The sequence below is a fragment of the Nilaparvata lugens genome, chromosome 10 (assembly GCF_014356525.2).
Source record: "Nilaparvata lugens isolate BPH chromosome 10, ASM1435652v1, whole genome shotgun sequence".
Classification (NCBI taxonomy): Eukaryota; Metazoa; Arthropoda; class Insecta; order Hemiptera; family Delphacidae; genus Nilaparvata; species Nilaparvata lugens.
Genome location: NC_052513.1, coordinates 33,815,686 through 33,829,236, shown reverse-complemented (window position 1 = coordinate 33,829,236; position 13,551 = coordinate 33,815,686). Strand labels below are relative to the sequence as shown.

The 13,551-nt window shown below is 35.7% G+C and overlaps 2 protein-coding genes across 3 annotated transcripts in view; both read left to right on the top strand.

The window, feature by feature from the left end:
• LOC111051685 overlaps positions 1-13,551 on the top strand; it is a 96,392-nt gene that overhangs the window by 61,698 nt on the left and 21,143 nt on the right. For both annotated transcript variants that reach the window (XM_039436709.1, XM_039436708.1), the window contains exon 2: positions 1,189-1,386. In XM_039436709.1, coding sequence (XP_039292643.1) covers positions 1,189-1,386 — 198 coding nt within the window. The remainder of the gene's footprint in view (positions 1-1,188; positions 1,387-13,551) is intronic.
• Positions 11,959-13,360, top strand: LOC111051681 (tRNA (adenine(58)-N(1))-methyltransferase catalytic subunit TRMT61A). The gene has a single exon (XM_022338227.2). The coding sequence runs from the start codon at positions 12,237-12,239 to the stop codon at positions 13,161-13,163; it is 927 nt and encodes a 308-aa protein (XP_022193919.2). The 5' UTR covers positions 11,959-12,236; the 3' UTR covers positions 13,164-13,360.

Here is a 13,551-nt window from a genome sequence, read left to right as displayed (position 1 = left end):
AGGATAGTACCACCGGCTTTGTCGAATGATAGACAAGGATAGAAAAACCAAAGTTGATCAAATACTGTCATTATAACGTGGACCTCATAGAGCAGACTTGCAAAAGCACACAAACTACTGTAGGCCTACACCCTCGACGGAAGCGATACCTCTAATGATCCGGTTTTCCACTGTACAGTCGAAAATTCAGGCGAAACGTAACTTTAGTAGCTGATGGTCTTGATTTGTATTTTATTGTACGGTACTTCATGTATTTTGTTTTGTTTTTTACGATAATGTGTCATATGAGTATAGTGAGGTCCAAGTTATAATGGCAGTATTTGATTGGCAATGGTATTGCTATCCTTGTCTATCATTCAACAAAGCGGATAGCGCTATCTAGTTCTCGCTTTGCTCTGTTGCCAGATCGTCTTTCAACAATATAGAATTAATAATTAATTAACAGAATATTTCATCTTATTTATGAAAATTCATTATGAAATTATCGAAAAATATAATTTCTTGCTTAATAAAATATAATTATTCATTTCAAACGAGAATGAACAGTTAACATTACATTACGAGATTCGAGGCGGGTCAGGCTTGCTAGGACGAAGAGAATGTACAGCTGTTTAGGTGTAAAAATGTTCAATGTTCTATCATCTGAAGTTAGAAATATGAACAGTAGAAGATTCAAGTCTATAATAACGAAATGGTTGAAGGAGAGAGCATTTTACTCGGTTGAAGAAATGTTGAACTGCAATGCCTATCCATAATATTATTGTTCTCAATTGATTCTACTCTGGTCTGTTTTCAGATTATGTGGCTGTGTGAATTTATGTATATTATATTTTGTATATGTGCTATATGTATATTTATTTCAATTGACTTTTGTCCATGCAATCAATGTTTGTTTATGACAATAATAAAGATTTGATCTGATCAATAAACCTGTATCAGCTACCGTTTAGAAGGCATTGACAAGACAACGTTGGTTCGGCAACGGTTCGGTTGGTTCGGAAAAGGTTCGGCAACGTTGTTCTGCTATCTTTCCCCACTGCCATTATAACGTGGACCTCACTATAGTATATCATCATTGCGATCATAGTGCGATCATGATTGTGTGAACGATTTGTTTTTTATACACTTGTACTTCATAGGTATTATAATATATTATATTCTATAAGCTTTTGTATAATTGTGGCTCAGGTTGCACATACGCAGGGCGTCGCTACAAGAATGGCGCCGAGGTGGGGACGGCTGAGAAGTGCCTGCGCTGTCTCTGTCTGTCGTCACAGCTAGTGTGCCGTCTGCGAGTGTGTGCCCGTCTGCCCGACCCACCTCCACCCGGCTGCATACTGCTTCAGCGGGCCAACCAATGTTGTCCGCAACTCGTGTGCAAGCAGGGTGAGTCTTACTTCCTAATGCAATTATTGCAGTTATTATCAATTAAAATTATTGCAGTTATTCTCAATTAATTCAATCTTGAATTTTTGTTAAATTGGGTTTTATGAAGTAGTGTCGTCATGAGAAGTCTACTCTTCCTCCTCATCCTTCACCTCCTGTTTCTACACCTTCATCTTTACTCCTTCTCCTCCTTCTCATTCTTTACCTCCTGTTTCTACACCTCCATCTTTACTCCTTCTCCTCCTTCTCATCCACCTCCTCCTCCTCCTTCACTCTTCCTTCACTTTTACTCTTTACTGTTCCTCATCATCGAGATTAGCATTCATCTTTACTCCTTCTCTTCCTCCTCCTCATTCTTTACCTCCTGTTTCTACACCTTCATATTTACTCCTTCTCCTCCTTCTCATCCACCTCCTCCTCTTTTACTCTTCCTTTACTCTTCCTTTACTCTTCCTTTACTCTTACTCTTTACTCTTCCTCATCATCATCAAGATTAGCATTCATCTTTACTCCTTCTCCTCCTCCTCATTCTTTACCTCCTGTTTCTACACCTTCATCTATACTCCTTCTCGTCCACCTCCTACTCTTTTACTCTTCCTTTACTCTTACTCTTTACTCTTCCTCATCATCAAGATTAGCATCATCATCATCAAGATTAGCATCATCATCAAGATTAGCATCCTCCTCCTCCTCCTTCTACTACATATCTTGCTTCTCCTTCTCCTCTTCTTTCTCATCCTTCTCCCCTTCCCTCTCAAGGGTTGATGAGTGATCAGTCCTTATCGCTTAACTCTAATCCATCAGATTTCTCTTCTTTTCATTGTGTATTTTTCACCTCCTGTTTCTACACCTTCATCTTTACTCCTTCTCCTCCTCCTCATTCTTTACCTCCTGTTTCTACACCTTCATCTTTACTCCTTCTCCTCCTTCTCATCCACCTCCTCCTCCTTTACTATTACTCTTTACTCTTCCTCATCATCAAAATCAGCATCCTACTCCTCCTCCTCCTCCTACATATCTTGCTTCTCCTTCTCCTATTCTTCCTCATCCTTCTCCCCTTCCCTCTCAAGGGTTGATGAGTGATCAGTCCTTACCGCTTAATTCTAATTCATCAGATTTCTCTTCTTTTAATTGTGTATATAAGTCTTATACTAGTCTTATACTAAGTCTTACATCTATATCTTTGCATGACTTATATTCTTTATACAATTTCTGTATTATCATTACACAGAATATTATTAAGTTCTATATTATTTTTTTCTTATGCTACTACGTAATTTTTTTGATGTGCAATGGGTCTGTCTAGACCAATGGTCGCCAAACTTATGAGCCTGTGAGCTAGAATAGCATTTATAAAACTTCTAGTGAGCTACCAAGGAATATTAGACTGGAGAAAGTATCTTTTATTGCCTATAAAGATGCATTTCTAGTGTTTAAATCTACTTATCTCAAAGCAAAAAGTATAACAAAAGTTGAAATGTACATTCCAATGAGAGCAGTGGACTTGTTCTGAACAAAGCTCAGGCTAGAGCTACCAGAGGACTGTAATTTACTATTTAAATAATCAAATACAAACAAGGGGCAAAATTTAATCTTCAATTTGAGCCAGGTTATTTGTACAGTTAAACTCTGCATTAATGAACAATAAAAAAGAGCAAAAACTCACCAAATTTATTCCAATCTCGACTACTTGCCCTTCGAAGCCTTTATTAGGTGTTTTGGTCAGATTCAGGGTGGGACGAAATCTGTGAAAAGACAGGTTCTGGCTTCCGGGCTGCCTTTTCACGTTCAACTTGCAGGCTATGCACTGTGTTTTGAACAAAGCTCAAACTGGATTCTTTATAAATTCAAATCCGATTCAAATTAATTCAATTCAATACTATTTACGCTGTTATATTCATATTTCACACACACGACACTCAAACAATTATTTACAAGAAATTTCCGATCGAAATTACATGACAAACACAATTTTGGTCTTGCAACAAGACGGGCTGACGAAACAAGACAGACTAGACAAGGACATCGAGAAGGCCAAAGCAGCAGGACGGTCTGCGCTGGCGCAAACACAAGCCTGCTATTGGCAGAACTGCAGTCTGGCATTCTGGCGCTACAATTCGAATTCTCTGGCCAGACCAGGACTCTTTTTGGACATCAAGTATTTTCTTGGTGTTTGGAGTGTATGTTGTAGCTGCCATTCTGATGCAATTGTCCAAATGTTCATCAGTTCCTACATCGATTTTTTATGAATTTCATACTTGAAAAAGATGCTTCACACAAATAGGTAGAGCTGAACATAGCTTTCAACATCAATTCAACTTGAATAATAGTTGGATATTATTCTTTGGGGGCTTGAGGTTAAATATTTCCAGTTGTAGAAAGTGATCTGAGAGACAGATCATTTTGAAAATCCACAAATTGAATTTCAACTGAAGCCTGATCTCCACCAAAATGTTGTACATCACAAGCTGCAAAATCTTCTGCATAGATCTCTACAAAAGAGAGTTGATGAATTGTACCATATTTGATAGCGATCGACTGTTTGGCGTCCACTGGTCTAGACCCAGCACGGAATATAAAAATCAACCAATCTCCTTCTTCTTTTGCCTCTTTTCCCTTCCTTCTACTTCTCCTCCCTCATCTCTCTACTTCTTCCACTAATCTTGTTCACAATCCTCTTCTCATTCTCTTCCTTCTTCTTCACTCCTCTCCACTTGTTTTTCTCCTTCTCACTCACCACCTTCTCTCTTCTCGTCCACCTTTCATTCTCCTCCATCTCATTCTCCCCTCTCCACTTCTTCTAAATTCCTCCACCTCCAATGAACAAGCCCATGAATAGACCTACCACTAAAAATTTGGACCCAATTAGAAGAAAATTCCGTCAATTTCTTCAATTAGAGATTCCGTTTCTATCACGATTTGAGCTCATCTCAAGCTGGATTCGGAGACAACATTGACACTGAACACAAAATATAATCCTGACTAGTTCTAATTGGATCATTCCCACTCAGTCCAACCGAGTATGAATACTCCCATTAGAACTTATGGGAATCATATTTTCACTGTTCACTGTCACTGCTATGTAAAAATTTTATCTGTCGTCTAGACGACGGCTATATTTCGAGAAAATCAAATCAAGGTTTATTGTTCATATCGGTACACATCAAATAATTATAGGCTACATTGGAAAGCAGCAATATACAAAATGAAAATATTAAAAAAAATATATATCATATCATAATTAGTATAATTACTTCTCAACAGCAATTAACTAAAAGCAACTAATCTACAATGAAACTTGAATAATCAATTGCTTTCGAATAACAACGCAACAATAATTAATTCTGTACAAAGCATACTCTTCTTTCATTGAGGGAATATACCATCATGTATGATAAGAAATAATAATGTAAACAATTACTGCTCACAAAGTGCTTCATGAAGCCCTTGTCCGTGAACAGGAGTGTAGGTTTAATCGGGAAGCGATATAAGAGAAGAAAAAGCCTACACACACACCCGCGCACACACACATTCAATCACCATCATCAAATGATTTTATTGATTGATTGAAGCATTTCCTCTCTTTAAATATTCTTATATTATGAATTTTTAGTTCAAACTGCGAAAAAATGGGAGGAAGAATCACCAGTATAATTTTTGCATCAACATAATTCATGACAAGGGAGGAAAAGATATAAAAATAAAAGATGAGACACAACAGTGATAAAGAAAACAATGTTTCTATAGTGAGGTCCACGTTATAATGGCAGTGGATGAAGATAAAAGAGTATTGATGCCGATTCTCCGCATTAATTAATTATATTTCTTCACTGTCACTGCTATGTAAAAATTTTATCTGTCGTCTAGACGACGGCTATATTTCGAGAAAATTGCGAAAACTCAAATCAAATAAAATCAAATCAAGGTTTATTGTTCATATCGGTACACATCAAATAATAATAGGGCTACATTGGAAAGCAGCAAAATACAAAATGAAAATATTAAAAAAATATATATATTATATTATAATTAGTATAATTACTACTCAACAGTAATTAACCAGAAACAACTAATCTACAATGAAACTTGAATAATCAATTGCTTTCGAATAACAACGCAACAATAATTAATTCTGTACAAAGCATACTCTTCTTTCATTGAGGGAATATACCATCATGTATGATAAGAAATAATAATGTAAACAATTACTGCTCACAAAGTGCTTCATGAAGCCCTTGTCCGTGAACAGGAGTGTAGGTTTAATCGAGAAGCGATATAAGAGAAGAAAAAGCCTACACACACTCACACACACACCCGCGCACACACACATTCAATCACCATCATCAAATGATTTTATTGATCGATTGAAGCATTTCCTCTCTTTAAATATTCTTATATTATGAATTTTTAGTTCAAACTGCGAAAAAATGGGAGGAAGAATCACCAGTATAATTTTTGCATCAACATAATTCATGACAAGGGAGGAAAAGATATAAAAATAAAAGATGAGACACAACAGTGATAAAGAAAACAATGTTTCTATAGTGAGGTCCACGTTATAATGGCAGTGGATGAAGATAAAAGAGTATTGATGCCGATTCTCCGCATTAATTAATTATATTTCTACACTGTCAAAAACATAATTGGCATTGTTGTGGACCTAGAAAAGGATAGTACCACCGGCTTTGTCGAATAATAGACAAGGATAGCAAAACCAAAGTTGATCAAATACTGTCATCATAACGTGGACCGCACTATAGATCAAAGTTCAAAGCAAAGGTTAAACTTTAAAGGATACAGTAGTAACTACAGTAAAAGATCGAAATCTATTCTACAGAAAAGATCCAAACTGAAACAAAGATCGAAATTTGAAGGTTTGTGGGGTACTCTGTAGAAGGTTAAGGTCGATTTTTGACTATGTTTTCTAATACTTCCCAATCATTTTACTAAATTCAGTTACCTAGTTATGAATTTCCCCCGTGGTTACCTGTGGTCACCTGATCACTGGACTGAACCAAGATGATATAACACTGAAAACTAAACACTCAGCTCCACCTTTTAGACGCGAGCTTCAACTCAGCTATGCAGTAAATGAATTGTCAATTCATGTGGGACTTAAAAGCACCGTTACATCCAAGAAAACACTCGTATTGTGACAAGAACGCCGTAAATTTGTTGCAACTATGATGGAACAGTCAAGCATAGTATCTACACTACAAAGAAACTTTTCAAAAATATTTCCACTATATCTGTACGTTTGTAACTACAGTCTGCTCAAAACTATTTGAACTATATATCTACAGTCTATTGCTTTGTAGATATAGTGTGTAGAATTATATATTATACTGTATCTAGTATTTTGTATCGTTGTCTTTTGGTCACGTTCTGGGATCACACTTTTGGACCGGTTCTAAGTCGGCGTTTGTGTGCTGCATTAAGGGAAGAATGCATTAAGGCGTATTATGTGATGCATTCAGATCAAGACTTGGCGCCGATTAGTATGCTGGATGCAACACGTTTAGTGGACTAATAGAAAAGGACAAAAATGAGAAAGAAGAGCAAAAGAGCAAGTGGATAGAAGAAGAAGTTAGTGATGGAAGGAGTAGAAAAGAATTTATGCGGCAGCACACAACCAGTCGTTCTCTGCTATTTCCGCGGAATGGAAGAAAAGTTGGGAGAGGAGGAGGAGGAGAAGGATGAGGAAGAAATAGAGAAGGAGAAGTAGAAGGAGAGGTAAGAGGAGTTGGAGCGGGGAAAGGAGGAGGACCAAAGGAGGAAGAAAAAGGGGAGGAGGAGAAGCAAGAAGAAGCAGAGGATGAAGAAAGAAGTGGAGAAGAGAAGGAGGAAGAAAAAGGGGAGGAGGAGAAGCAAGAAGAAGCAGAGGATGAAGAAAGAAGTGGAGAAGAGAAAGAGGAGGAGTAGGAGGATGAAGGAAAGGAGATGATCAGAAAGGATGAAGAAAAAGTTCGGAAAGAGAGAGAAAGAAAGGTAGAAATTGGTAGGATTCCCTTCAAACAAGGGATGGATGACAAAGAGGGTGTTAAGAGAAGGGCAATACTAAGAGCTGGAGTTTTATAGCGATTTATATATATTAGAAAGTTAATAGATGAGATCTAAAAAACTGAAAAGAGGATAAGAAAAAGTAGATTGAAGAAAATCATGAATGAGAGAACGAGATAAAGTAGGAAAGAAGGAGAATGAAAAATGGGAATAGCACAAAGCAGAATGAAAAAATATATGTTGGAGAAAGAGATGAAAAGGGGGAGTAAAACGAATCAAGACAAATTTGTATAAATAATGTAAAAGAGTTCGAAGTGGAATGAGAGTAGGGAAAAGATTGATAAAAGTGTTTAGAAAATAGCAATGAAGAAAATGAGAAGGATAATAAGGTAGGAAATCTGAAGAATTGGGGGAAAGCCGAAACAGAATGATTCATTGAAGGATTGGAGGAGGAGGAATGATGAAGAGAAAGAATATAAGGGAAGAAGGAGAAGAAGATAAAAGGAGAAACACAGGAAGAATATGATAGAAGAAGGACGGAGAAGGAAAAGGAGAATCAGGTAGGAAAAATTCCTAAGAAGTCTGAAGAATTGGGGTAAAGCCGAAACAGAATGATTCAGTGAAGGATTGGAGGATTGGGGAATGATGAAGAGAAAGAATATATGGGAAGAGGGAGAAGAAGATAAAAGGAGAAACACAGGAAGAAGATGATGGTAGAAGGAAGACCATGAAAAAGAATATTATGGTAGAGCCTCCTGCACAAGAACTAAGGAGACAAATAGAAAGAATAATTTAAAACAATTTAGTACGAAAAGAAGAGGAATTGAAAAGGGAAAGAATGAGGAAAAGAGATTGAAGTTGGCGGTGACTAATAAGGCACAACATAAGAGGCGAGACAAAAAATCAACAGCAGCAAGACACATCTATTAGACACTACAATGTAGTGGGAAATACGGCTCTAAACTGTAAAGCGGTCGATAAATATGGTACTGGCGCTATACACACACACAATCACAATCAACTGCATTCACTGCTTCTTCTTTAGGTTCTCTATGTTCTGCTGCTACTTGCCAAGAACAAAATCACTTTCCTACCTACAACTTCAACGACTTTTACCGTTCAGACCAGGAACAACTGACATCAAGTACAGTGAGCATTGTATAATCGAATTGATCATATAGTTTGATTTACTTGAAATTCTTGGGTCTAATGGGGGGGGGTGGAGATGCTTTTCCTTTCTGAAAATTGTGAGGCGGGGTGCGTCTAATTAAACTTTGAAGAATATATTCAAATATTACATAGTAATTAAATAATCTTTTAATAGTTAGAATGAGTGCAAAATTCTATAACGAGTACTAATAATAAATAGAAATAAAAATAAAAATCTTAGTACATTTTTTTGAATTATTGGAATCAATGTTGAAACATGTTTTGATAAAATAATTCAAAAAAAGGGTACTACGATTTTTTTATTTATATTTATATTACAAGTAGCCCTATACAGAAAAGAGACAAGTACTATTTATGTGAGGAGTATTGAACTAATAAAAAGTTATATTCTTGAAAATTAATGGTTTATAATTTTCCTTCAGTAAAATTGTAAATTATTCTAAAATTCCAATCATTTTTAATAGGCTACTAGCAAACTCACACATGCAAAACAACCAATTCCCATGCCTTGGCTTATTTGATTCCAGTCTTACCACTCACTAATTACTAATAATCCTTGACATATGTAATGACTTGTGATTGAGATATAGGAGAAACGTTATTCGGCAGGAAAATATTGCATGCATTATGATCTGTGAAAAATGCTCGAAGAACAGTAGCCTACAATATCAAGGAGCACAATGAGATCTTATCAAATTCCATTCTCACAATGCTGAAATTCACACAGAAACCTATTGATCATCTTATTCATAAGATGCGGAGAGGTTGTGAAAAAATGATACGGTAATTTTGTTCCGTTGTAGCTGTGAATTTGGAAACCGCTCTGTCATGTTCAATGTTTGGAGAATCAAGGCAATTTCTCATGTAGGTCTATTATATTGAAGTATAATAAAATATAATGTTAAAATAAGCATTTTTAGAATTATTCTATCAGCTTTTACAAAACTGACCATAAAATATTAGAAAAATGAGCATTTCTGCAAGAGAAAAATGAAAAGTTATGCGAACTAATCAAAGCTTCATCTAAGTTTTTGGTACCAACTATAGATAATTGAGATGAAATAGAGCCCCGTATTACATTAAAATACCAGTGGGACACAGTGTCCAAGTGTGCCAGTCGTGAGGTATAAGTTATCATTTTTTTTTCTTTTATTTTACAATATATTACACTAGAAACATCACCAGGCTTTGACGGTCAGCTGGTGTCTTATCTATGAGCGCATAGTGTCCTAGCTATGAGCGCATAGTGTAATCAGCTCAATAAGAACTATGCCCCGCAAATTGCTTTAGAAAAAATTATTAGAACTCTTTGAGAAATTATTAGAACGTACAACTAAGGAGCACGAGAATACAGTAGAATATTTTTGGAACTCTTTGGAGTTAAATTTTATGAAAGTTTGTGTTTTTAATTTCTTTTGACGAAATCTATCCAGTGTAAAGACTGGTCATGGATGGAAAGAAAATTGAATTGAAATGTTTGAAAATTGGAACCGGTATCTACCATTTTACTTTTAACTAGTATTTCAAAGAATATTATGCCTTCATGGATTGTTAGCAGCAGCAGCTAACCTTCAAATCATGCTGAGAGTATTTCAAAAAAATGTTTGTGAAACAACTTCAAAAAACGCAGATGGAAAAACAAGTGACACAGTTTAAATTTTGTTGATTGTTCAAACATTCATTATAGCCAACTTGACGACTTTTTCATTTTTCGTCAGTTGTTGTAAAAACTCATTGCTATAACTCATCGCATTTCTGATCTTTCTTCGAATAGGTTAATTTCTTAAAATTAAAGTTTTAAAATGCAAAAATAATTTATTCTTTTCCAATAGATAGCTTTTAGTATCGATCACACGGTCGACCTCTCTATAGTCGACTTCCATAAGAAATAATATCGAGTACTGTTTCCTCACAAACCACTCCTTGTCTCAGACAGCACCGTATCGCGCATGCGTTAGCAACGGGGTTTTCCCGTTCCATTCAGTCAGATCTTTGAATGTAACGTTCTTTGTGATGATGGTTACCGAGCACTGTAACTGGAGCCAATCGTCATTCTATTTGATGAAGATATTATTATCCAATGATGATTTATCATTAAATTCAATATAATAATCAATTATTATTATTTAATTTAATAAAAGAAAGAGTACTTTTGAAAAATATAATTAATAAAATATAACAGTTGTTATTTAACTGATGTTAAAAAACACTATAACTAAGTCAGCATATTGTCATTTCAAAACAAAAACCGAACCCTCAACCTCCCCTTTTACATTTAAAACATCAATAAACATAACTTTTTGAAAAAACTCTATTCCCTTCAAGCATATTGCAATTTCAAAGCAAAATCCTAACCTATCTATCCACCTTTGAAATATCAAAAAGCATTAGTCTACCTGGACCCTAGCCCTTTCTAGCATATTGCAATTTAAAAGCAAAAACCTAACCTAACCTTATGGAACATTATTAGATATAATCCAGAAAAAACCTAACCACTAACCCCTTCACATTTAATAATTTAGATTTCAAAGCAAAATCCTAGCCCCTTAACCTATCCTTTCACATTTGAAACATCAAAAAACATAACTCTAACTGCACCCTAGCCCCTTCTAGCATATTGCAATTTCAAAGCAAAAACCTAACCTATCCTAATAGCACATTATCAAATATAACCTAAATAAAACCTAACCTCTAAAGCTTTCACATTTAATACTTTAGATTTATTCGTCATCTTTAGAACAAAACATAAACATGTGGTTCATTTCATGAACATGTTCACAAACATGTGGTTCATTCCATGAACATGTTCACAAACATGTGGTTCATTTCATGAACATGTTCACAAACATGTGGTTAATTTCATGAACATGTTCACAAACATGTGGTTCATTTCATGAACATGTTCACAAACATGTGATTCAAAGCAAAATCCTAACCGCCTAACCTATCCTTTCACCTTTGAAACAGAGAAAACTCCTATAATAATCCTATAAAACTCCTTGTAATTCTGTGCTTTGAAACATCAAAAAACATAACTCCACCTAGACCCTAGCCCCTTCTAGCATATTGCAATTTTAAAGCAAAAACCTAACCTAACCTTATGGAACATTATTAGATATAATCCAGAAAAAACCTAACCACTAACCCCTTCACATTTAATAATTTAGATTTCAAAGCAAAATCCTAGCCCCTTAACCTATCCTTTCACATTTGAAACATCAAAAAACATAACTCTAACTGCACCCTAGCCCCTTCTAGCATATTGCAATTTCAAAGCAAAAACCTAACCTATCCTAATAGCACATTATCAAATATAACCTAAATAAAACCTAACCTCTAAAGCTTTCACATTTAATACTTTAGATTTATTCGTCATCTTTAGAACAAAACATAAACATGTGGTTCATTTTATAAACACGTTCCTACTCAATTACAATTCAAAATATAATTAATATAATGTTCATAGTGAAGTAAAGTGTATTTTATACTTGTGGGAGTGAAAAGAACAGTGGATCAAAGTGAATGCAAGGAACACAATGCTATTTCTTATCCGCCAAGTGTCAAGTTTCGAAACAATAACCTGCGTTGTGTAGATACTATAGAATACTATTTTATAGATATTTAGAAGATTCTATTAATAAATTTGAGTATCGTTTCTATTCAGTGAAAAATATTTCAAAATGAGTTTCTCATCATTCAAACGTACAATTGAAGAAGGCGACCAAGTAATTCTCTACCTCACTCCTTCCAGTATGCACGCAATCGAGGTCTCGCCGACACTTATAAACAAAAACGGACAAACAGTTGACAACGTATTTCAAACAACTTTTGGCGCATTGAAAGTAAAAGACTTGATCGGTAAAGACTTTGGTACGAAAGTTAGTTTGACTCGTGGTTGGGCGTACGTTCTTTACCCAACTCCCGAACTGTGGACACTAACCTTACCTCACCGCACTCAGATAATCTACACTCCTGACATCAGTATGATCATCATGCAGCTAGAAATCAAACCGGGTAGTGTTGTGATTGAGTCTGGAACTGGTAGTGGGTCTTTATCACATGCATTAGCAAGATGTGTGCGCCCAAATGGTTCAGTTTTCAGCTATGATTTTCACGAACAACGTGTACAGATAGCACAGAACGAATTTGTACGACATGGTCTATCTGATGTTGTTACAGTGGAACAACGAGACGTTTGTCAGTTGGGATTCAGTCCGAAAATTGACGGAACCGCCGATGCAGTTTTTCTAGACCTTCCTCATCCCTGGCTTGCCGTGCCGTTATCGGTGAAATCTTTCAAGCAATCCGGCGGACGTATCTGCTCGTTCTCGCCTTGCATGGAACAAGTGCAACGGACTTGTGAAACTTTGACGAAAAACGGGTTCACCGAAATTGTAACCCTGGAATGTATGCAACGTGAGTTCGCCGTTAAAAACCAGGGCTTTCCGGTTTACAACTTGGATGAAATCAACGAGGCTGAAGATGGATCTCAAAATCATATTCCCGCCGAAACAAAAATGATAACCACCTGTAGAGCTAACTTCAATACACCGGGGCATACAGGGTATTTGACATTTGCTTCCTTACCTCCGGTGTGGGCTCGATAAATGCAGATAGACTTTTTAATGTTTTCTATTGACATTTTTCTAATGTGCAAGTCTAACAGGAAATATGTTTATTTATTTTTATGAGAAGAAGTACCTAACTTACTGTACTTGGCAAATTGAAGGACTGTCTAAATTCTATTGAATTTTTAAAATTTCAACAGTATGTGAAGGATATCAATATATTTCTATGGATCAAATTGAATTATTCATTTTTCCCCATCCAGTTAAGATTTTATAAATTGTGGGTTATAAAATGTACTAGATGCAGGTGATGATAGGTGACTGATACTTTAGGGAAATTTTCCTTTGTTCAGTAACTTCAAATAAGTTACTTATTATTTTCCCTTCAAAACTACCGAATATATTCTGTAGAAATGGTAGGATTAGC